Source organism: Cryptotermes secundus, unplaced genomic scaffold, assembly GCF_002891405.2.
Source record: "Cryptotermes secundus unplaced genomic scaffold, Csec_1.0 scaffold1035, whole genome shotgun sequence".
NCBI lineage: Eukaryota > Metazoa > Arthropoda > Insecta > Blattodea > Kalotermitidae > Cryptotermes > Cryptotermes secundus.
Window position 1 is genome coordinate 232,042 of NW_019744424.1, and position 25,807 is coordinate 257,848.

Consider the following 25,807-nt stretch of genomic DNA (forward strand, 5'->3'; position numbering starts at 1 on the left):
TCGGAGTTGTTAATATACTTTGCCAAAAATATTATCTCTACAACTCTGTAGAATAGAAAAACATGTAAATTTATTTCCCTTAAGTAGTTCGGAGAAGAAAATGTTATTTTATTTTGAGAGCCTTCACTACTTATGTAGCTTATATATAAAGAGGCCATTTCACCATTTGGATATTCTGAAACATCAACCGGAAATATCAATCCAGTTTTCCCGTTTTCTTAGTTGCTTGAATGTGAGATAATTATCTTTCATGTTTAACCAGTTTCATCTGTGAATTGTGGGAATATTAGATCTTTAACGTCTGTGTCCAACTAGTTTTTGTATTTGAGTTGTGGGAACATGAGATTTTATCTTTTATGTCCAAGATCATTAGCATTTCTTCTTATAATAAGTCGCGCACTTTTTTGAAGACTTTACAGTCATCAAGTGCTAGAGCATCATTATGTTGAGCATCCTAATCTTGCAGCATGGATATGAAATGAATGTATTTCAAATCTCTTGGCTGTAGGGAATTCCCATGTTTCAGTGTTCTGCTTTTCACATGTTTCATATTTAAAGCATTTTTCTGGTGCACATTGTGGTGAATAATTCAATGAAAGGACAAATGTTCTCCAGTTAAGACAGTTTTGTTCGTAACATCTTGTGCCCTTTTTAGGAGGCCTAGATGTTTACTTATCAGATTCAGTGATAGTCTGTGGTCACACAGTCTCTATGCACATAAAGAAAGCAGCAACACAACCAGCTCAACAGCGTGGAAAATGTACAAGTCGCGCTAACATATATAACATGCATGTAATAACACTACTGTATTGATATCTATACGCGCTGCTTTAAACACAGAATATATGTAAATATGCCTGTCGATTGCAGCAGTTTTACACGTTTAATAAATAACCGATAGACCCAAATTGTCGGTAAAATCAGTTAGTTTATTACGAACACGAATGAAGATAGAAGACAAAATACCCACGCCGTGACTCAGGAATGCAGCGCATCAGCAAATATACTGTCACACATATTTCAGTGAATATCTGGTGACTGCAGTGAAGAGTAACGTTTAAGAACTTTTGATTCTAAGTTCTAATTGTAATTTAATAAACTGTAAATATATTTTAAGTAATAATCAACCTCGCTTTCACACACGTAAAGCAATTTTAACGTAATGGAACAATTTTGGCAAGGTAGACATGTACCTGAAGATGGTCGTATACGACCGAAACATTTCGTAACAGGGAAGTACGTGTAGACAAGCTAATAAGTTGCATTTGAGACAGAAATATATGCATACAAGTAAATACATTAATGGAACAGGATGCTTAAATATGGTATTGTTACACAGTCGCCTATGTCATTCAAGAGTTGTTGGCAACCTTTCATGCACGCTCTTACCAATTGCCATGTCTTTCATATCTTCCATAGAAAAGAATTCGTTAATAACACCACATATTTAATTCATACCATCACATTGGTAACTGAGTTGTATCTCTTCCATTATTACCATACCTTTCTACAGAGAAATACGTGGACATCTAAACTGTATCCTTTAACTGCATTAGCATCTTATTATTCATTTCTTGCAACCAGCATGCATTTGTTCTAGACCAGTGGATACAAGAGTAGGCTTTCTGTTGGGGGATCCAAACGCGTTGTTCGCCTGTTTACAACTGAAGTGACTTAGAGAAACCGGAAAAAATGCCATCACTTCTTCAAGCCGATCCAATCGCATTAAGAATTTACAAACGGTGAAAAGTTACTAAATGTGGTATTTGAATGGTGTTATTTTTTTGTTAGATTGTGCAAACTGCTGTTGTCACGGAGCCCTAGGTAATGGCTCGGTAAACACATTTCTGCGTATCAGACCGTGTTAGGTAACGCGGTAACGTCATCAACAATACGGACTGTATTTTCCGTGGGGTCTGTGCAGAGTGCTTATAGGGGAAGGATTTTAGAACCTTGAGAGTACAAGGAGGAGAATGGAGCATGTCCTTAGTGAATTGTGAAGATTAGTTGCGGGTTTTTAGCTGAGTTCGAGGTTCCAGTGCAGCGTGTGCAGCGGTGAACTAGAAAGTGTGTAAACCAGCGACAGCGCTATGTTGCCTCTAAGTACGACATGCTGTAACCGAAGTGCTAATAAATGCATCCATCCATCCATCCGAAGTAGAACCCGTTATTTTCGTCACGCGTACCCCCCCACACGCGCACACACACACACACGTGACAATATTTCACTTTTGAGATTGCAATATTTTCAGGACATTTGTTACAGACATGATACTTAATAATGTTAAGAGGGTATGGTGTCCAAGACCACCCTACTCCAGATTGAGTAGGGGAGCAGTTCTGAATTACTTGATCATGAAGATGGGTGATTAAAGTCATCCAAAATAGTATTAGCAGCTTGTGGCCATGCTCTATCTTATTGGGGGGGGGGGGTATTTCCTTAAGATCGCAGTCAAATCGTTGCAGAAGGAGAATAAAGTTGTCTTCCAGAAGTGCCCATAACATTCACACTCTCCTCTATAAATTCCGGACCCAAATTACGAGGTTTATTGGAAAGTTCCCGCGCTGTTATTCTTGTAACTGCCTCGGCGAAAGAAGATGAGAGGGCAGGCCAAGGCCACATGTCCGCAGGCCTGTTCCATCAGTCTGCCGCTTGACATCGCGCTTTGAACACACATTTTTTTATAGGAGTGCTTTTTCGACTTCGTGTTTCGTTTTGCTTGCGATGTATGGCAAAATCGAGCAACGTGTCTGCATCAAGTTTCGCGTGAAGCTCGGTAAATCCGCTACCGAAACCGTTGAAATGATTCGTGAGGCTTTTGGAGAACATTCTTTAAGTCAGACAGCGGTTTTTGAATGGCATTCACGTTTCAAGGCCGGTCGAGTGTCAGTTGAAGATGACGAACATTCAGGGCGATGAAGCACCAGCAAAACGAGATACGAGTAAGATGTTGAAAAAATTCGAGAACTCGTCCACGAAGACTGTCGCCGAACAATCAGTGAGCTCGCAGACACCGCTGGGGTCAGTTACAGATTTTGCCATGATATCTTCACAGAAAATGTGAACATGTGCCGCATTGCCGCGAGGTTTGTTCCCTGACTCTTGACAAATGATCAAAAGCAGCGGCGCGTAAATATGTGTGTTGAGCTATAAGAGAAGGCTAACGGGGACCCAACTTTCATCTCTAGGATCATAACGGGCGACGAAAGCTGGATTTACGGTAACGATCCAGAAACAGCAACAATCACCGCAGTGGAAGAGTCCACAATCACCAAGAGCAAAAGGCACACCAGGTCCAGAGCTCAACAAAGAGCATGCTCATTTTTTTTTTTGATGAGAAGGGGGCTGTTCACCGTGAATTTGTTCCTCCTAACTCTACGGTTAACTCTTGACTTTTACTGTGACGTTTTGAGACGCATGAGAGAACATGTGCGACAAAAACGACCGGAACTTTGGCGCAACCACAACTGGCTCCTTCATGACGATGACGCATCCGTGCACACGTCCCTGAAAACCACAGAGTTTGTGACTAACAACAACATTGTTATCGTTCCCATCCTCCCTACTTGCCGGACTTAGCCCACTGTGATTTAGTTTATTTCCCAAACCGAAAATGAAACTGAAGGGGCAACGTTTTGAAACTGACTGACATCCAAAGCGAATCACAAGCAGCACTCTACTATATAAGAGAAAATGACTTCCACGGTGCTTTTGAAGCTAGGAAAAAAAACCGTGGGATCGTCGTATACGTTCCCAAGGAGACTGTTTTGAAGGAGGTGGCAGCCAAAATTGAGTAAGTTAAGCCAGCATTTCTTTTTGCCTAGTCCGGGAACTTTCCCTTACACTCATATAACAGCAATTGATGGGTGAACTGGAGCATCTGCATGGAGGTGTGTTTGTTAACAGTCCTATTCTGATCAGTACCGTCTGCTGTGTAGTATAGGATGCAATCTCCACAGCGAATGCTGTCAAACTAAACTGCCAGTTTGTGCAAGTGTGCCAGCGCCAGACCAGATCGTTTTAAAAACATAAAATTGAAATAATTAGTCCTTCATGAAGACACTGTAGAAGGGAACTTGATTTTTATGCATATATGTTGGATTGAGTCATTTATATAGGCATGGAAATCATAAGAATAACATTTGTCCACAGGTTCTGTGATTCACCTACAAGTGATCTGGATGCCAGGATGCCTAAGGGTCGAGGGAAGCGTGGCAGAGCAGCAGCCATTACAAATCCTGGAGGGGACCTCAGTAATTTCACAGAGACACGATCATCTGTGCATAGCAAATTGCGAAATGGTGGCGCCAAGGGTCGTCGTGGAGGTGCAGGTTCATCTAGTTCAGGTGCAACAGCTGGAACTGGATCACCTACACCATTTGCACCACCTCGGCCAGAGTCTAACAGTAAAAGAAAGGGGCGAGTGCCTGACGAGGAAGCTCTTGGAGCAGCGAAAAAGAATAGAAGCACTCCTGTGTCAGGAAGCAATAGTCCCCCTTCCTCTCCTGTGCTACTTGAGTGTCCAGAACCAAACTGTTCGAAGAAGTACAAGCATATCAATGGACTTAAGTACCACCAGTCACATGCACATGGGTCTGCAGAAGATGAAGACACAAAAGATGCTGCAAGCTTATCAGAAAATGATGAAAGTAATGCTGAAGCACCAAGCCCAGCTCTCTCAGTCAAATCTCCTGAAAAGTTGACTGATCAACAACCACCACAGCAACAACAGCAACAGCGTAAGGATGAGATCACGAATCAAAGTCCTTTGCAGATTCCTTCAAGTGGACTTCAGTCAGCACCTCATTCCACACCGTCGAATGTTCCAGAACAACCAAGTCAACCAATTCTGAACAAAAGTGGGTTGGTTTCGTCGCCAACTCCGCACTTGCCATCAGGGGCTTTAAACCAAGTCCCTTCTGCTCCTCCAGAACTAGTCCCAGCTCCAGTTGCATCAGCAGGTTCCCTTCTGAACCCTGATACAAAAAATGTAGTAAAGCCTGGTGTTCTTCGTTTTGGACCACCTGTTGAAGACTTCTCTGTAGGCATGTTTTGTAGCAACAAGCAGATTTTACCAACAACTCCCGTGGCAAGCAGCAGCACACCAGTGTCAACGATCAGAGCTGTCAGTGTGGCTGTGGCACCAAGCCAGCCTCAGCTTCAACCTCAACCCCAGCCCCAGACACAGGTTTCTTCTTTACAACAGCCTCAGGCACAACCTCAGACTCAACCTCAAACACTGCCTCAGCCTCAGGCCCTTCCGCTGCAACAGACCCTTCCTCTTCCACACTCACAATTGCCTGTAACTAATAAGCCTCCTCCACCTCAGTTCAAGGTGAAACCAACTGCTTCGCTTATGCCTGACGACAAGAAGAAATTGCAGGGCCACAAGAAGAAGAACCGCAAGTCTCCTGCTGGCAGTCCACATCCACAACCTGAACAGCCTTCTTTTGGCGTGGATGCTGTGGGTCGTGAAGATGTACAAAGCCCTGCCTATTCAGACATATCAGATGATACAGCTCCAGTGTTGGAATCTGAAGTTGGTGATGGGAAGAGCAAGGGTCAGAATGGAGACAAAAAGGGAGAAGTAGGTCAGGGACCTTCTCCACATTCTATGCCACATTATGGCATATATCCGTTCTATGGCCAACCACCCTATCTTGTTCCATCTGTGCAGCAGGATAGTAAACCAAAGGAGAACAATGAAAAACTAATAGAAAACAAAGGCATGGAAAAGGATAAGAAAGATTGTGCAAATAATGGTGACTATCAACAGAAGTTGTTACAGCCACACTACTATCCATATGGCTACATGCCAAGCTATGCTTACAATCTGGAACCAAGTTACCCTGTTGCTGTCATGCCTTCCGAAGACAAAGGAAAAGAACCCATTGGTAAGGATGATAAGAGCCCTAGCCCCTCAGACCATGGGAAGCCTATTCCTGCATCTCCAAGCCCACTCCAGGTACCCAATCCTTCCAAAGTGAAGGTAGAACCTGTATCAGGTGTGAAGGACAAGCATCAGAATGAAAACCATCAAATACTGAAAGAAAGTATTGAAATGAAGAATCAGATGAGCCCATATCTGTATTCACGTCAACAACAGCAACAACAGCAGCAGCAGCAGCAGCAACAACAACAACAGCAACAGCAGCAGCAGCAACAGCAACCAGAAGAGTTGCGGAGGTATTATTTGTATCCTGATCAGCAGCGACGTAAAGAGCCGCAAGTCCAACCAGAACCATTACCCAAACCAAGTGCACCTCCCCCCAAAACAACATTGCCAAGCCCAAGTCACAAGCATAAAGATAAACCTTCAGAAGAGAAGAAGGAGGATAAGGTGAAACAGGAAGGAGTGAAACCTACAATGGAGACACAGGGTCCGCCACCACCACCAACATCCTCTTATGCCTATATCCATCCAAGTTACATGCAGTCACCTCATTACGGTGCATTACCATTTGATCCTGGCCACCCCATGTATCGAAGCATCAATCCCATGCTAGTTCCAGGATATGGGACAAATCCATATCTCCACCCCCAGATACCCCGTTACCACGCGCCAGAAGATCTATCACGCCCACCTTCAGGGCCTACCAAAGCATTGGATTTGCTGCAGCATCATGCTAACCAGTACTATTCGTCACACAAAATCCACGAGCTTCAGGAACGTGCGCTCAAATCTCCCACACCTAAGACTGCTTCAGCAAGTGCATCACCGTCAGGAGCAGGAGGTCCACCCGTAGGGACAGCTCCAGGACAAGGTGTACCTCAAGGGCCTCCTGTTTCTGTGGCAGGTGGTGGACCAGGAGGGACTGCACCTCCAGGGAAGCAGGTGCCTGGTGACGGAAAGGAGACAAGATCTCCTCCTCCCCAACGTCATGTGCACACGCACCATCATACCCATGTCGGGTTGGGTTACCCCATTCTGGCAGGCCAGTATCCTGCACCTTATGGAGGTAAGCCTATGGTCCGGCCCTGACAATAGTAAGTGTAGGTTTTCCTCAACCTACAGTAGTTGCTAGTCGTTGCCATGGCTCGTGGCAGATGTATAATACAGTACACCATATTGGTGACTCGTCGATATTCACTCATTCACCCTCATTCCAGAGAGCTCGCAAAACAGTCATATTTTGTTACCAAAAATATCATTGTTATAATACATATAAAATTATTGTATTTGCAGTAAAGTACCATAGGTTTTAGAGAAGTCTGTGATATCTCATATGGCATTGAGTGGCAGTAAGCACCAACATTTTGTTTGTAATATGTTAATAAGTAGTTTGTAAACCTTGTATGTACATAATACGTATATCTTTGAGCACCAAATTAGATTATATATGGTATTAGTGAGCACTGTAAAAACTTTGTGTCCTTGTTTTACATAGAGGGAATTGAATCTGTGACACATTTCTGCCCATGTTACTAACAAAAATTAAATTTGTGGCATGAGTGTTTTCTTAGTCTTCCAGTGTAGTTACTATGCCAAAGGCAATGTGTTTATTTACACATTCACTGCCATTGAATAATTTTAACTCCACCACAGCAATTGACAAAGCTTCAGTAAACTTTTAGGAATGACACTGATGTTACATATTTTTGGGGGGTTGGGGAGTCGTGTATCAAATACAAAGACAACAAAGTTTTTATAGTGAAGTAGTGCCTAATCAACCAGACAGTAGAATATGTAAATGAAGTATTTCATTGTGGTACCTTGGCGCACAGATCGTTAGTTGGTCGGATGCATGATGTCTAATGAAATTGGCACATCGATCAGTGGAAATCAGTTAACATAATGAAGAAGATTAGAGATGCCACCACGTGCAGAAAACGTTTTGATTCAGTACAACATTGTCACATTGAAATTTACAATATGGATACTTGGCAGTTTGAGAATGAATGTAAATGAAGTCGAAAAGAGACATGGCATAAAGTGCTAGGAAGTATGTGACTGGGTGTCGCCCGGTGCTAATGTGCATGTTTCTTGATTGCAGCGGCTGTGCTAGCGAGCCAGCAGGCAGCGGCTGTGGCCGCCACAGTCATCAATCCGTACCCACCAAAATGAAGTGCGCCTAGTGTAACACTCAAACCCTGCATTGTGCGTGTGCTTGTGCGAATGTACGATGATATAGCGTGTAAACATAGTGATGTGAAGGCCAGGCCTCCGAAATGTTGGACAAAATACTGAAGAAGAGTAGAATGGTGCAAGATCCTCAGTTGTTGCTCCTTCAGAATGAATAATTATGAAATGCAAATATTAACACTGATGTTGGTTGCATATGAGGATTGAAACTTTGGAAACTGAAGTTAAGTGTACCATAGAAGTAGAGCTTGGAAAAGTTCTCTTTTCTTAATAAAGAATGTGTTATGTCTTGTTTCAAATTATAGCATAGCAGACATTAGCTTTTGTGCTCATCGGAAGGTCCCTGATTGTATGAACCATTCCAAGTGCGTTTCTGTGTTAATAATGACACAGTTGAAATCTTGAGATTTTCTTGCATACTGGATGAATGTTTTGCAGTTATCTATAGCTATAATAAAACATATTAATCTTTTGTGTATATAGTGTAAAGACACATTTCATTGTCTTTTTGGAGTCATAGTTTATGTAGACAGTGCAAGAAATTTAAGCTCCATGTGAATTTTAATGTTTTTGAATTACTAGAGAAGTGGCAGAATGTTTATTATCATGATCATCATCATTTATGTTAATGAAAGATGCATTTCATTAATTGGTTAATATCTTCCTTAAATCACCTGTCCATTCCAGTTTTAGTGGAATGTGATGTACAGTAATTACAAATCAAATTATATTATATAGGAGATGAGATATAGCTGTACCTTATATTTGCTTAGGATAATAACAAAGCAAAAGAAATTGTTTGCTGTTGTTAATTTAGTTTCCTGTCTCTTTTGTGTTCAGCAGAATACCCACCTGCCCAGAGTACACTGAGGTTAAAGAAGTGTTAACTGGGGGACATGACATATACACACAAACTGTTGCTGGTAGAACCATCTGTTTTTGCCTAACTTAATCTACTTGTCAGTATTTAGACACTTGTAGAATAGTAAAGCACTATATCACACAATGTCACACGGAAACTCAAAACTACTGGCATCTCGATCTCGCATATATATAGACATACATATATAATATATTGGATTACAGTTTTGTAATAATAAAGCCAGAAGGCCAAAAAGTGATGTGATCCACTTCACATGAAGTCAGTCCATTCTGTTGAAAGTGGTCTTCATCAACAAAATTCCAGTTATCATTGAATGTGTTGCAGCTGATATTTAACAACAATTTGGAGTATCAGAGAGAAAGAAACCAGTGACCTAAGCACATGTGGACTGTGGTGATAATTGCATTGCTAATTGGTGCAAGTTTGTATTGATTTCAGGCTGCACATAGCATGTATTTATTTTAGAAAGTTATTTTGTTGATGATGATTATCTTATTAACCTTCCTTTTCCTGTTCAAATTGTACAGTTTAAGAGAAGTTTGAAGTGACTGAGAGACAATCTGGATACTTTGGTTTCTCTTAACAATAAACATGAAATGATAGAAATATTCAGGGATTATTTGCTTTTTAAATGTATTTTGCAGCCTAATTTATGTCTTGACTAATGAAAATTGTGTACAATACTTTACAGTTAAGAAGTGCTTGTAAAAACGTGCCTTAACATTTTAATTAGGTGTTGTTGTTTGTGATAATTCCAGCAAAGAACTTATTAAAATGCTTGATGTGTTTATCTTACATTGGAGCCAGCTGTTTTACTTATATGCAAAGGGGAATATTGCACTGTTTAGCTCACCATTTATAACTCAAAATTATTTAGTGCAACACTGGCTGCAACAGATATGAAGCCACCATAGTATTTTGTAAAAATCTATGGACCATATTTACATGAACTGACTAACCACCCCAGTGAAGCAATTAACTGATATTGAGCAGTGTCATTCTTGAACAACTGCTAGTTTCTCAGCTGAGCAAGAAATTAACCGCCTTTTGTGGAACCCAGAAGTCCTTTACTACGTTCACTAAAGCCCAACAATTAACCCAGCCTGAGACAGTTGAATACATTCCATATGCTCCCTATTGCTTTCAAATCAATTTCGATTTTATCGTCTGATCTATAGCTGGGTCTTCCATTGGTGTCTCCCTTTGAAGTTTTCAGGTTACAGTTTCTTATACATATACCTGTCTCCCTGTGTGTGCTACATGTCCCACCCATCACTTTTATTTGATCACCATAATTATATGAATAGTGCAAATTATGACTCATCATATAATTTCGTCTGTCCTCCTGCCTCTTATGTAAAAATATTGCCTTCAGCATAAGTTCTTAATGAGAACATTTATTATAGATCTAATAATATAAGTTAACTTTAATGGCTCCTGTTAAAAACTTAGGATTCAAACAGACCACAGAGAAAGATATTGTATATGAAGTCCCTAAGTTTTGTAATGATTATGAGAAGGAAAAGTAGGTGAATTGTGTACAGTTGATAGTTGTGCCTAGTTGTTTATAAATGGATTTCATCCAAAATTCTTGCAAAGGGAGTAGCTGCCTCACAGCATAACAGATCTGCTAAAGATTCAATATTTGTGAGTTTGTCAGCACTGTGTAGAAAGTATGTTTGGATTTGTTTTTGTTATCAAATATGTGACATTAACCTTTATTGGCTATGATGGAACACCTGTGATCCAGGTTTCTGTGCATCGCAGTATCAAGGTGCTAAAATAGGCCCATTCCTTTACACAGATCCAGGCTATGGCACTTTGATACTGCAAGTTTCACTACTGATTGATACATACTTCCTTTATGCTTTTTTCCTTAATTATTTACCATATAAACGCTGACCCCAGCAAGTAATTCTTGAGCTGAAAGGCTCAGATTCCAGTCAGGTTCTGTTTGTGGGACCCTTCCTAGCCATTCACACCCCTTCAGGGCCTTGTTAGCTTTGAGGCAGAAGTGACTGAATTCACCTGGAAGACAGAGGAAAACAACAGCATAGAAAGGGAGCAGCGTTATGCATGGGCAGCACTTGGATGGGTGACTGCTTGGGAACATGAGTTGCAGGTGGGGATTTTTGTGTACTCTGTGGCCCTTGAAAGGCTGGCTGCAGAGTTTTTCAGTCCACTGTCCCTATAAACCCAGGCCAAGGCCCCAACTCACCCTCCTCAAGCATGACTATACATAGACATACACACCCATCCTATATACTTAAACCCTGTAGGTGGAAGCAGCATGCACTGCAAAACTTCGACAGCATTGCCTACATCCACATGATGTAACCGCATAAGAACACAACATCAGCAGCAGCAGTTAACTACCACAAAAGAGTAAAATCAGTAAATAAATGTTTTCTCACTGTTAAATAAGGCTTATAATATAAGTAAGTAAAAAATCAAGTTATTCCTGTAATAGGCCGTGGTGGGCACTAGGGTTGTGAAATGTTGAGGTTCCCACATTTTCTAGACAATCGGCTCATAGATGGCGGCAAGGTTGTCAGCCCTACGTGCCGGCTGCCCTTTTCGCCAAGAACATTCCTGGTACTCCTTTCTGTGAGAGGCTGAGTTGATCCAAGGGCCATAGTGTGGCTGGAAGGATTAGTCAATTGGAAAGAAATCCACTGACCTCATCGGAACTTGAGCCTGCAACATTCCGGCTTGTAGCACAGTGCCTCAACCAACTCCGCTTACATTATAAATATATTAATCGCTATTTAATTCTAATTTTCATTTTAATTGTTATCCTTTTAATGTCACGTTTTAAACTATATTTGAACTACATTGAAATTAAAGTGTATTTGTTAGTGTAAAAACTCAAACACGAAATGGGTCAGTATTGAACGATGATGCAATGCAGGAACTAGTACCAGCATTCCTTGTATGCCTGCCTGTAGCGTTACCACCAGCAGCCATTAAACAAAAATGTTGACACACTAGTGTTTATTGTCTTTTTGAGAATTATTTTTGTCTAGACTGTCCCATTTAGGGTTACCAGATTTTGTAAAATAAAAAAATGAGTGATGTCTCGTTGCTTGTTTATAACGACATTTTTCACAACTAATAGGCTATAAAATATACATAATCAACATACTACATAACTTACAAAATGCTACTACACATCTGTATTACATAGGCCTACTACACATTTGCAGAACAAAACAAATATTAGGTAGCCCTATTACATATTTATAGAATGCACAAAATATGACCTAGCACATTTGTAGAACACACAAATATTAAATACTACATATTTATAACTTTCAAGGCTGGTCGATGAGATTCTGTTAATTGTATTTCACTGAACTCTTAGCACTTTTTAATAATTGAAAATCACCCTTCGAAAATTTATAAAATTTGAACAGGATTTGCTTTCATAGTTCACTGTCACCTGGAGTTCTGCCTTGATTAAATCTGTTTCTTGTGTCACTCCACTTACTTTTCATGAATGAAAAGATTCGCTTCACAAAAGCATTTGAGCCAAGGACGCTAAACAGAAATCCTACCACTTTGGAAATATTTGGTACATCATGCTCAGGTACTGAAGAAAAAAATGTAAGCCAGTTTGCTACATAATCACCTTATCTGTTCACACTATTACAGAGGTAATCTTGATGGCTGCTGAACTCCTTCTACGGGTCATCAATGCAAACATTTTCACTTAGCTGAAACACTTCTATGGCTTTTTCAAAATCTTTGAACTCAATCCCTTCCTGTAGAGAAAATCCTGCAAGGGATGCATGGGGACTGTCATCTGTCACATCATATCTTTTTTGCAGATACTGAAGCATATTGCTATCAAAGCTGTTCAGGTCTTCAGTAACCTTTTTCTGTAATGGCATAGACAATCCATTAATGAGTTCTTTTGCTTTGCTACCAAAAAAGTTTTCTTTCCTTCTCTACTGGATTTTAGAACTGAGAAGTTTCATTTGTTTGTAAGTCTCTAGTACACTTAAGTCAGACCTTTCCAGTGTTTTATCTACCATTTCCAGCTGACTTCCAATATTACTTAAGAAATTAAAGTATATTTCAGGCAACACTGCTTCTTCTGAGTCATCTTTCATGAAAATGTTAGATAATTTTGGACAGTTGGGAATACTATTGAAGTAACTTCTCATTGCTTCCCAGTTCTGAAGCAGTCGAGAAATGGCTGGTGTTAATGACAGCCACCTAGTTGGAACATGCCTCAAAATCTGAGCCCACTCCAAATTCAGAAATTCAAAGAATGATTTTAACCCTTCTCTTCTTTTGGCAGAGACAGAGAAGTGATTATATATCTTTAAGACTACACTGTCAACATCAACATCTAATCTGTCAATTGCAAACTTAATTGTGTTATGTATGACATGATTAGAGCAATTAGCTTTCAGTAAATTTGGGTTTTTACTTCGCAGCAACTGATATACAAAATGTGTTTTTCCATAGTTCACATTGGCATTGTCTGCACAATAAGAAGACACATAATTTACATCCAAGTTGTGCTTTTCTAAGCTCTGCAGCACCAAACCAGTAATTGCCATAGACGTTTCCTCAGCACTTTCAACAAAATCTAGAAGTTTATTCTGCACTCCCTTTAAAGGGTCTAAGTACCGGATGCAAGCAGGGAACATTTTTCAGTTGCTTCTGTTGCCAACAAAAAAAAATTTGAAGTATTTTCTGGACATCTTAAAATAGACACGTCATTTACACTTTTAGGAGCAATAACGTACTTCACTATCATTTCCGCTTTAGTGCATCCACATGAAAGTTTGGAAGCAATCGCGGAATCACTGAAAATATGGGACACGAGTTTATTTCCGCAGTCCAGACTGGAATAACTTAAGTTGTGTTTCACTGCATGATACACTAAACCAAGTTCCCACACTGTGCTGTTGTTTTCTCCACATTCATTTCCATGCCATAGCACCTTCCAGTTTCAATTAGTCTATCAATCATGCCCTGTAGCACAGTTTCTTCCTTAGCCATTAACACAAGGTCATCTGCATATTTCACAGTTTGAATAATTTGCCCTCCTACTTTGAAGTCTCCGAGCCCATCCAGAGCTTCCTTGGTAAGGCATTCGCTGTACAAGTTGAACAGAATTGGTGATAAACAGCATCCTTGTCGAACTCCTCTTCCAATCTGCACACTTCCTGTCTCCCCCCTGTCCAGTCGTACTCTAACTTTCTGATCCATGTACAATTTGCTAATCAATCTTCTTTCATGCCAATCGATACCTGTTTCTTTCAGGATCTGCATTAATTTGGTCCAGTTTACCCGGTCAAATGCCTTCTGCCAGTCTATGAAGCAAACACACAGTTCTTCATCTATCTCCAAAGTTCGTTCCGCTATAATTCTCATCATCCCAATTGCATCCCTGGTTCCTTTTCCTCTTCTAAATCCAAACTGATCTTCTCCAAGTACATCCTCTATTTTCCTTTCAATTCTTCTTTTAAGTATCTTTGCTATTATCTTTGCTGTATGTGCAATAAGACTTATTGTGCGATGGTCGCTGCATTTTGTAGCTTTTGTCTTTTTCTTTAAGGCAATCATTGTAACTTCTGTAAAGTCCTTGGGCCACTCTCCACTTTCATATATGGTGTTCATTAGTTTTGTCAGTGTTTTCAAACCACCTTCTCCCAGTAACTTGAGCACATCTCCAGGTACATCATCATCTCCTGTAGCCTTTCCCTTCCTCATTTCCTTGATAGCTTTTTCCACCTCACTTTGTAAAATATATGGTCCTTTCTCGTCTGTATCTACTTCTTCTTCCGGTTCAACTTCTAAGGTTTCTGGCCGATTAGGTCGATCATATAGTTCTGAAATATAATTTTCCCAAATTTTCAGCACTTGCCTCTGATCTACTATTCTATTCCCCTGGGAGTCTTCGATGCCAACATTTTGAATCCCATGATTCTCTTTCCATCCTAGTTCTTTTGTCTTCATGTACATCAAATCATAACGGCCTGTTCTTTGAAATTCCATAATCTCATTACATATCTTCTCAAGATATTCCTTTTTGGCCCTGTCCGTGGCTCTTTTCAATTCATTCCTCAGTCTCCTGTATTTCCTCCTGCCTTCTTCATTGTTGACATTCTTCCATTTCCTTCGCTCCTCCATTTTACTCATCATCTCCTGTGTAACCCATGGTTTTCTTGCTATCTTCTCAACTTTACCTACCAAATCACTGATAGTATCTAACATGCATTCTTTTATATCGTTCCACTGCGCTTCAGCATTTCCGCTTTCACCTTCAATTGCACCGAGTTTCTCTTCTAGAGTCTCTTGCACGCTTTGTCTTTGAGCATATAACTTCTCCAAATCCCATCTGGGTCTGCGCTTTCGAAATCCTATAATTTTCTTCAACCTGGTTCGGAACTTGGCAACCAGCAAGTTGTGGTCAGAGTCAATATCTGCCCCAGGAAGCGTCTTCACATCCTTCACACTGTTTCTGAATCGATGTTTCACAAGGATGTAGTCCAGCTGATGCCTCTTCCAATCCCCAGGTGCCTTCCATGTGTAAATTCTTCTCTTTGGCTTCTTGAACCAAGTGTTGGTAACAATCAATCCATTTCGTTCACAAAAGTCAATAAGCAATTTGACCTCTTGATTCCGTCTTCCTAGTCCATGTGATCCAACAATATTCTGATATGGTTCATCTCCAACAATGCTGTTCCAGTCTCCCAATATGATGCTGTTTGTGTCTCCTCTTCCATCTTCCTGAAGAATTTCTTCAATTGTGTCATACACTTTTTCCACTTCATCTTCATACTCTGATGTTGGCATGTACACTTGCATAATCAGTATATCTACCGGTTCCGCCTTTAACTTCAGAGCAATAATTCTGTCATTACATGCAATCTTCTTAACTATAGTAGAATAATTAAAGGGGGACGCAAACAGATTACCAAGTAGTGCATGGGGAAACCCACCCCCTCCAAAATAATAAATAATAAATAACCTCGGGGCAGATCAAATCTAAAACAGCTTTTGCTAGCAATTCCAATGTTGCTATAGACGTGTGTTTACCTCGCCGTTGCGTAGAAACTGTAGTTCTCCTACTGTTACGCGGGAACTTGTTTACCGAGTTGTTGCCTAGTAACGAAGTGTTCCGGCTTTCAGTATAGGTTATGTATGATTCTGAAAAGTGCGTAACAAGAAAAATGGGCCTAACAGGAAGGGTCAAGTAACTGAGGAGATGTATTATTATTTCGCTCTCAGAGTAAATACCTGGTTGATCAGATCAAGGATCGAACGGGCTGTGGTGTAAACGCTGTATATTCTTAATCGGTACGTGCTTGGTGTGTTTCTCGGCTGGGACACCAACTAACTTGACCGAGGGTTTCTTGTGTTTTTTCGTCCGGCCTTCCAAACAGATGCTAGGATATTACCTGGTTAGGGAACAGCAGCTTCCCTCCAAATCCTTTCGAAACCTCATCGGTCTCTCATCCTAGAATTCAACACTAACAGTATTTATAAGATGCATCTTTAACCGTCACACTACGCACCATATAAATATGAGGTAGAAATTCGACAATTTATTATTACTGTATAATGTTAAGGTATTTTTAATTTGTGAAAAGGTGGTGTATTTTTTTTTCTTTTTGCTCCTTGCAGTGATGATTATTTGCAATAGACGTGTTCCTGCAAACCTTTATGTGTTATTATTAACATTACGGGCAAGCGAAAGTTGAATTTGCTTGTACCTCTGCTATGAAGCGCCCGAACTATGTATATAGGGACAATTTTTCATATTTTGTTCATACAATACAAGATGCAAGGCTTTGCACTGATATATGGGACACTCCATACAGCACTGAATAATGACAATGTTTGTCAATAATCAATAATCGCTCGGCCTTCTGACCGGTTACTCTGTGGCCTACCCAGCCTCCAATTCAATACCCGGAGATCTTTCACCTGAATTAAAGCAACCAGAGCATGAAGCTGGCCACTAACTTCCATATAGTGTCGAGGTCATGAATGGTGGAAATATAAGTCCATTGCTCCAGACGCCTCCATGGCGTTTTGCTTCCGACTTGTATTTGAGATGTGTCCCTTTCGAATTTTGGATAGGACCACCCTAACTGATGGTTTTCATGGATTTCTACAGTCCATTGAGGCAGATGTCGATACAGTGAGCTAAAATAAAACCCACGTCCACTTATTTCCACATGTTTCCAATTCATTATTTACTATCCTTGAGGCTATTATCATAAATCGACACTACATATTCTGAAATACGACATCATTATATGTAAACAAATAAATAAATAAATAATTGATTATATTTAATTGGCAAAAATTGATTACTGAAGGTCTAATGCTCTTGATATAGACGAATTTTGAGGTCAGAGACCTGTAATACTGGTCATACCACAAATTAATTAATTAATATTGAGGGAAGCCAAAAAGCATTTTACAGCATACTTATAAATGATATACCTCGAACACCTGGTTGGGGGAGAACCCAAAAGGAAGTGGTATGATAGCATACTTTCTTATCGATTGTGCTCTCGGTGTTGGCGACCATTTAGTACCCACGATCTTGAACAGGGGGTTGAAACACCCATAGATGAGAGGGAAATATGCAGAACACTCATGTATGTTTATCAAAATAAACTAGGTAGTCTGGAAATGACTGGAATCGTTCATTATACACCTTTCGCATTCAATCGAATCGCATAAGTGTGAGCCAATCAGAAGTTCTTAAATTTCCGTTGAAGGTTTTGGTCGGTGGTTCAGTAAAACTGCGTAGGGTCTGAAGTTAAATATATTCCCTTGAGGTATGTCGTGCAATTAATTAGATTAATTAGTAAGTAGGGACTTTGATTTGATGTTATGAAACGAGAGTCGACATTTACGCATGAATTTACATCTGTGTGTTACTTATGTATGTGGATTATGCTTACTACGCCCAGTGAAATTAGAAGCAAACATGGAGTCACTGTTACTATGATACTTCATCCAAATCGTATTTCTGTATTTTAAGCATCTTTCGGTGTAGCCTAAAGAAGGACCGTAGAATCTTAAGAAAGTGAGAGTGTACTGTCATTCTGTTATAATTTTTGTATTGTTTCTTGCAGTATAAATGGGAAGAAGAAAAACCTGTTTTGCACCAGGGTGCATGTCTTCCAGTGTCTATTTTCCCAGGGATTCAGCACGGTATGAGGCAGATCTGAAATATTATTATAAAACGTACTGTAATATTTTGGCCAGTGTTATTAAAGGAGCAAAAAATCTTCATTATAATCATTTAATTTCTAATCCTAGCAACAAAATGATAACCACTTGGACATTATAAAGTCAGACACAGGTAGAAAAATTAATAATGCAGGTATACAGTTTTTAAACATTGATGGGAAGTTAACTGATAATCATGATGTTATTACAGATTCTTTTAATAATTATTTTCGAACAATAGCTGGACAACATCAATACCAATAATGTTCATCGTAATTTTCCGTGATTTGAAGAAAACCTTTGACTGTGTCAATATCTGTCTGTCTATTTCTCTGTCTAAAGTACAGTGCGTACAATCAAGTGCGCGCCGCGGCTGCAATTTGCCGTGAGTCATACCACCGCAGAACGGATGCAACTCCTCCCCGCGACTGCAGTGCTCCTACGCCGATGGTTGCATAATCGGAACCCGAGGTTGCATTAAACAGTCAGTCTTTGTCTTGCTGTGGAAGTGGAGTGGAATGTTTACAGCTGTCGACAGACGGTGGAAATGAAGTTCACTATTAAACAGCGTGTGTTTATTGTCGAAACTATTGCAAGGAAAAACATTTACAGAAAATTCGCACGTAGGTTTCGTCAGAAATATCCTGACTCGCCAGTTCCCACAAAGTCGTGTGTAAACAGGCTTCTGAAAAAGTGGCGGGCCACAGGTTCAGTGAGTGACAAGAAGAAGCAATCGAAGAGAACTGTGCTGACTGAAGAAAAGGTTAAGGATATTCAGGCAAGATTACAGATCAGTCCTCGAAAATCGTTAAGACGCTTAGCACAGGAAACTGGTGTTTCGCTAGGATCTGCTCGCACAGCCACAAAGTTAATCAAATTTCGCCCGTATAAAGTAACAGTTGTGCATGAGCTGAAAGAACCAGATCATGCAGCAAGAATTCGTTTTTGCAACTGGCTGCTGCAAAATGTACACGATGGAATAGTGGATCCTCAGCTTCTATTCATGACTGATGAAGCGTGGTTCCACGTTGGTGGCCACGTCAATGCACAAAACGTAAGAATATGGAGCAATGAAAATCCTCACGCTATACAGCAAGTGCCATTACATAGTGAAAAGGTGGGTGTGTGGTGTGCTGTAAGCCCGCGGCGAATCATTGGCCCCATATTTTTCCACGATACCGTGAACTCTGATCGGTACATTAATGACATACTGAATCCCTTCTTCGATCAGTTGAATGCCGAAGAAAGACAATACGGGTATTTTCAGCAGGACAACGCTACAGCACATACGGCTAATGCATCCATGGTCGCAATACAGGAAGTGTTTGAAGACAGAATTGTCAGTAGAGGACTGTGGCCTCCCAGATCCCCAGATCTCAGTATTTCTGATTATTATCTTTGGGGCAACCTGAAGCAAAAAGTCTACAAAAATAATCCCCGCAGCATTGATAGTCTTCAAAATGAAATTACACGCGTAATTCATTCAATTACCGTCGACGAACTGCAGAGAGTGTCGCGTAATTTATTTGTGAGATGCGCGGCATGTTTGCAAGCAGAAGGAGGTCACTTTCAGCACCTGTTATAAACCACGGTAAGTTATCTTTTTACTGTATTCTTATAAATGTGTGCATGTAAACCAACTGATGGACGGAGACTCAGCGACACCACTACACTCACGCTATCGGGGAACGGCACTGCAGTCGCGGGGAGGAGTTGCATCCGTTCTGCGGTGGTATGACTCACGGCAAATTGCAGCCGCGGCGCGCACTTGATTGTATGCACTGTAGAATTTTATGGAATAGTTGGTAAGGCCAATGCATTAATAAAATCCTATGTGAAAGATAGATACCTATTTTACTCATTGGAGGAATAATTCAACTCCAATATTAATTAATGATCTTGGTCTGTTATATGCTGGATGCCTAGTAGTATACTTTTATGTTTCATTATTGTAGTCTTGTGTCATTATTGTGCTGCATTCTTTCACATATATATTTGAAAACTGTGTTAATGATTTACTCACTGTGATTTCTCTTTGATAATATGTGTAATTGTTATGGGTTAAATATAAAAATTTTTTATTTATATCATTGATGGGACTTGTCCTGTTGTCTTTGACTATTACTATATCCACTGTTCTTCCAGTTGTGTAAGGATTAATGGAAAGTAAATAAATGAATGAATGATTTTAATATGAGGAATCATGTAATGAAATGAACAAGTTTTGTATAATGTTAGTCCTTTGTAAAGTAATGTGTTATTTTCCAATGTAGAGAAACTAATTCACCTGGTAAAGAGGCACACTAACTTCTGTTCCCCCCCCCCATTCAGGTGGGTGCAGGAGCGAGTACATGGCAACAGCTGTGTTTGTTGAGGAGGTTGACAACTTCTTCGATAGTTTCAATGGTGGAACAAGTGTTGGCTGAGGGAAAACACTGCGTTTCCCACTCAGTGACAACAGTCCCCATATAGAGCTCTGGAAAAAGGCAAGTATGGGGTAAAGAGTTGGATCTTCCTCAAGGATGGTAAACCTGCCTTTCTTCATCCTCCTCCTTCACAGAATGGGTGGCTGATTGACATCACTGCTGCCCAGCATGTGTGGAGGACACTGAAAGAGGCGGGTTTTTAGTACCTTCACACCAAAAACCTGAATCAGGACCCCCTGGAGAACACATTTGGAGCTATTCGTTTGAATTGTGGTTCGAACAATAACCCAACTGTGGGACAGTTTGTAGATGCCCTGAAGACTAGCATCATCAGTGGCATTGAATTTAGAGGACTGGGGGAAACTAATTGCGAGGATGATGGTGCTACTCTTCTGGATAATCTACAATCGCTTTTCAGGGCACGTGAAGGTGCATCACGAAATCCTTCCACAGGTCATGACAAGGATACCCCTGCTGGTGTGCCTGAGAGTTTCCATGTTGCTCAGCAGTACAGATGGACATGAGTCCTGCAGTACCTGCTGGTGACATGGAAGTGTTCTCAGTAGCTTACATCAGTGGTTTCATTGCCAGACAGGTGCTTCGTGGTGTCAGCTGTGATGCATGCAAGACATCTGAAGTGCTGCTATCAGCCAGTGTCTTCATATATTTCAAGGAGTGCAGTGATACAGAACAGTCTCTCACATATCCTTCTGAGAAGCTTGTGGCGACTGTTGGTACTGCTGTAACTCTGATGGAGTCTATAATGGCAGAGGCTGCCCACTTGAATTCAGTGGAGCAGCATATCACAGCTGCCATCAAGAGCACCATTGACTTCGAGTGGATTAGGTGTTCTGGCTGTTCGCTTCACCACCAACGAATAGTGCATAGTATTGTGAGATGTCTCACACGAATTTACATTCCTTGGTGGTGTAAGCGAAAAAACAGGTTGACTGAAGCAGCCAGGCAGAGGGCCACAGAGAGGAAGATGAAGATAATGTCACATCGGTAAGTCATTATGAAAGTAATGCTTCTTCATTTTTGCTTTGTAATGTCCTGCCCATACCAGCCCTGGAAATTGACAGAGAGTGGTTATGAAAGTACTGGAAGAATATGTAAGCCAGCTACTCACATGAGCATCTTTAAATGTTTCGTAAGTTGGAGAAAGTATCCCTGGTGACAAGCAGTTGCAGTGCAGCAACAGAAACTACTGTGCAGCGAATGATAACATAGTCATCCACAGTTTAGATACGCACAAGAAACCTACTTTGAACTAGAGCTGCATCTCTTTCCTGCTTTGCAAACATGTTGCAGTGAATGATAACATGGTCAACCACAGTTCGATTACATACATGAAACTTATTTTGAACTTGAGCTCCAACTCTTCGCCTCTGTGCAAACATGTTTCCTTTGTCTCAGAATATTAGAACTTCACTGGGTCAGCGTTCATTCTGGCCTTTATCATCAAGAAATTATTTCAATTGAGTGTATGGGAAATTGTTTTCTGACACACATGGGTCTTCTTTATGTGTAAGTAAGATTGAAGAAGCAATACTTCATGACTGACTTGCAAAGTTCAGGTTATCCACCTTAGTGTGAAACTCTGAGAAGCAGAATCAGTATCAGGATTGAATGTGGGTAACACTATTTATTTAATTTTTTTACCTATTTCATTTTCATTACATTGTTATTCACTTCTGTTGTTACAGGTGTATTCCTTCTCTTGCTTTTACCATATAATGCTACCTGTACTGGACTGGTGAACATGAACATAAGATTTTCAATAGTAATTGCATTTCTTTAACATATATTATTAATTTTTGCTATATAATCGTATTCAATACTGAACTGGAAGATGAATATATACCAGATTGTCAGTATTCATTACATTCTTTTGTAAGATGTGTTACTTTTGCTATGTAAACCTTTCCATTACTGAACTGGAACGTGAACAGATACCAGATTTTCAGTATTCATTATATTTCTTTAAGATATGTTATTTTTTCCGCCATATTATTCTGCCCAGTACTGAACTGGTGAAGATGAATACATCAGATTTTCTATCATTAAACGCACTCTTAATCTTGTTGACAAGGGTGCATTTCACATTCTCGAATTCCATCATTCTAATGAAAATAATAAATGGGAACATGAGTATTGTTTCTTACAATATATGATTTATAATACTTAAATGTAACCGGAAAACTGTGTTCTTTGTGGCTTTCAAGTGTAAGTTATGAGGAAATTATTAGTCTTAATATATGTATCTCTGATTGAAACATAATTTTCTTTCAAGTTTCCCCACCTTCAGCTTTCCTAATTACAAGTATTCCATGTATGTTACAGTTCACGATGTTCAGTGCTTTTGGTTGCTTTTTCGTGTTTCATGTGAAAGAAAGGTTATGACTTTCCAGGCCTGGTGACAAACTTTCTCCAGATAATTAATTTGCAACCTAATCTCGTGTACTCCAGAGCTGCAGAGGCTCTTATTCCGCTTTTACTTTTTTTTGGAAAGGGTGGGGGACAAAGTTTAATAGAACTTCACTCAGATCCAACCCAAAGGATATGGGTGAAGTGACATTAAACTTACTTATGGAGCTGAGCCCTTCTTGAGAAGCTGTCAATTGTGCAGCCACTCAAGAATTTTCCAGTCTTTTGTAGAACCCAAAGGTTCATTACTCTGTTCACAAGAGCCCTCCACTGGTCCCTATCCTTAGCCAGATCAGTCCAATCCAATCTATACCAACCTATCTCTCTAGGATACATTTTAATATTGTCCACCCACCTACACCTTCGTCTTCCAAGTAGTGTCTTTCCTTCTGGCGTTCCCACTAATATCTTATATGCAGTCCTCGCCTCACCATTCGTGCTATATGCCCTGCCAACCTCATCCTCCTCGACTAGTGATATCGAAGAAAGTTCAAAAATGGTAATAGGTTGGTGGGGAAATGAATACTTTGAACTGTGTTCAATATCACTAGTCGAGGAGGATGAGGTTGGCAGGGCATGTAGTATGAATGGGGAGGCGAGGAATAGGAATGCATATAGGTTTTTAGTGGGAACGCCAGAAGGAAAGAGAGACTGCAGTACAAGAGATCTAAAAGTATTTATTGCTAGTAGCGAAAAAAGCATTCTGAGGTGTAAAGGGGGGAGCACTCAAACTAGTTGCTAAGGTAGCATACTTTCTTACCGATTGCGCTCTCGGCCCTGGAGGTCATTTCTAATTTAGTCATGTAAGCTGAACATAGATGGGAGTAGCGTTTCAGCGAGGTGTCATGGCGGCCATGTTGCCGAACAATAACATGGGAGTTACACGGGGGTGGTAGCTAGGGTAGCTAGCGTAGCTAGTTACCCCAGTAAGAGGAATGCTCTTGGTGTTACAGCAGGTATATCGTATATGTATTCGGTAATGTGAGTCAAGAACAACAGTAATATTGTAATATAACCTGCAAGTCTATATTATATTGCTCACTCAACAATGACTGATGTTTGTGGGAGCCCGAAAACATTTTGTGCGAAGGAAGTGTTTCTTGCTTCGGCGTTGTTTGATGGATTGGAAGACTGCAGTATTAGGTAATACTATTTTAGCAGGTTGTAGTTCTATTTTAATTTGTGATGGACGTTTTATAAAATGTGGTATAATCTGTAGAGGACCCTATTTTGTGGACGGAACATTCCGATGATGTTCTTGCCACAAGGTGTTTCTATGAAACCATTTGTATAACCCGTAGGTCATTTTCTAGGATTATTTTCACATTGTTCATGTTAATTACATAAATTTATACAACATTTTCTCTGTTTAATTTATGAACGACATGAGATAATCTCTCAGTGTTGGCTTATATACATTAATGTTATGATTTAAGCTTTTAATGATTATTTCATGTATAGTGCTGTGCTTTCTGATATCTCTTAAGGATAGTTTGTGGCATATGGAGGACATGTATTTGCCTTGAATATGTGTGAATCTGTTTGATGGTTTCTATGTTGTCATAATGATGGTAGTAACTTATATTAAATTTCCTAAAATTGTCTATGAGAGTTTTTAACGCCATCCATTATGCTGCTATTTCGCTTAATATCCATATGGTGTAGCTAGCCTTCACTGCAGTTCCTTGCTTGCTTGTAGTGTTTGTCAAAAGTGTGCTGAGAGAACAATTTTTTTTTGTCAAATCGCATTCTGTATTTTGTGAACTGTCCCTGCATTGTATTACATATTTTTGGCATGTTTTGTATCTTAATGTGGGTACGCAGTAGTGTAGTGGTTAATGTACTATGCTACAAGCCGGAAGGTCGCGGGTTCAAGTCCCGATGAGGTCATTGGGTTTTTTCCAATTGACCTAATCCTTCCGGCCACACTAGGCCCTGGGGTTTACTCAGCCTCTAATTAAATTAAATAATTTTCCTGGGGAGTGAAGCGCGGCCGGCGCGTAAGGCTGACAACCTGTAACCGTCCAAACCTTTTAATATTCTTTAATGGACACTGTGTTCCACTTAGTCATTTCAATAGAGTGACTGATTTATTAGGGAGACCCATCCATTAAGAAGTTGACAGGCATTTCGCATTTAGACAGGAACAACTTATTTTGATACCTGGACCTTGGGTGAACGTTAGAGGGTCGAGGCAATTATGAAAAGGATATGTTTGTTGTCTGCCCTAAACTAAGACATAAGTGCTTTCACATGTAGGGTCCCGGGTTCAAAATCTCTGGATCTCTTCATTCTCAAAGCTAGTAATGTGATTGTCTTGTACTGATGGTATCATGATTTGGCAGTTAAAATCAGCCATTAGAGAGAATTCTTGTCTGGGAGAAAGGCCGTCGGTTCAAGTCCTATACGGTAAGAAGTGACGCTCCCGGAGATAGAGTGGGCAGAAGCACTTGGTGTTCAGAATTCATCAGAGTCAGACGTATCGGACTTAGCACTTAGAATTCACCAGAGGCAGACGTCATTTACCTGCTCTCTCCAAGTTTATCTAAATTTAACAGTATTTATTTGGCTCGATTAATCTTTGGCACATTACTCCCTACTCGCCGATAAAGTTATAGTTTGATTCTGAAATAAACAATATTGTGATTAAGCAGAAAATAGAGTATTTATTTGTATCAGTGGACTAGTTTTAAATGTGCAGTCTCCGCGTTGCCCAAGTTATTACCGTGGCACAACCCTGAGAAGAGTCAAAAGTGTTCTACCGAAGCGGGCAA

General features: G+C 40.2%; 2 protein-coding genes across 8 annotated transcripts in view; both read left to right on the forward strand.

Annotated features, from left to right (window-relative positions):
- LOC111874789 (zinc finger protein 608) overlaps nt 1–9,769 on the forward strand; it is a 187,969-nt gene extending 178,200 nt beyond the window's left edge. For all 7 annotated transcript variants that reach the window (XM_033755596.1, XM_023870580.2, XM_023870583.2 and 4 more), the window contains 2 exons: nt 4,154–6,960; nt 7,996–9,769. In XM_033755596.1, the coding sequence (XP_033611487.1) occupies nt 4,154–6,960; nt 7,996–8,066 (2,878 nt within the window). In that variant the 3' untranslated portion in view covers nt 8,067–9,769. The remainder of the gene's footprint in view (nt 1–4,153; nt 6,961–7,995) is intronic.
- A 14,144-nt stretch (nt 9,770–23,913) lies between these two features.
- Nucleotides 23,914–25,807, forward strand: part of LOC111874794 — a 22,409-nt gene continuing 20,515 nt past the window's right edge. The window contains exon 1 of the mRNA XM_023870591.2: nt 23,914–24,176. Coding sequence (XP_023726359.1) covers nt 24,082–24,176 — 95 coding nt within the window. The 5' untranslated portion in view covers nt 23,914–24,081. The remainder of the gene's footprint in view (nt 24,177–25,807) is intronic.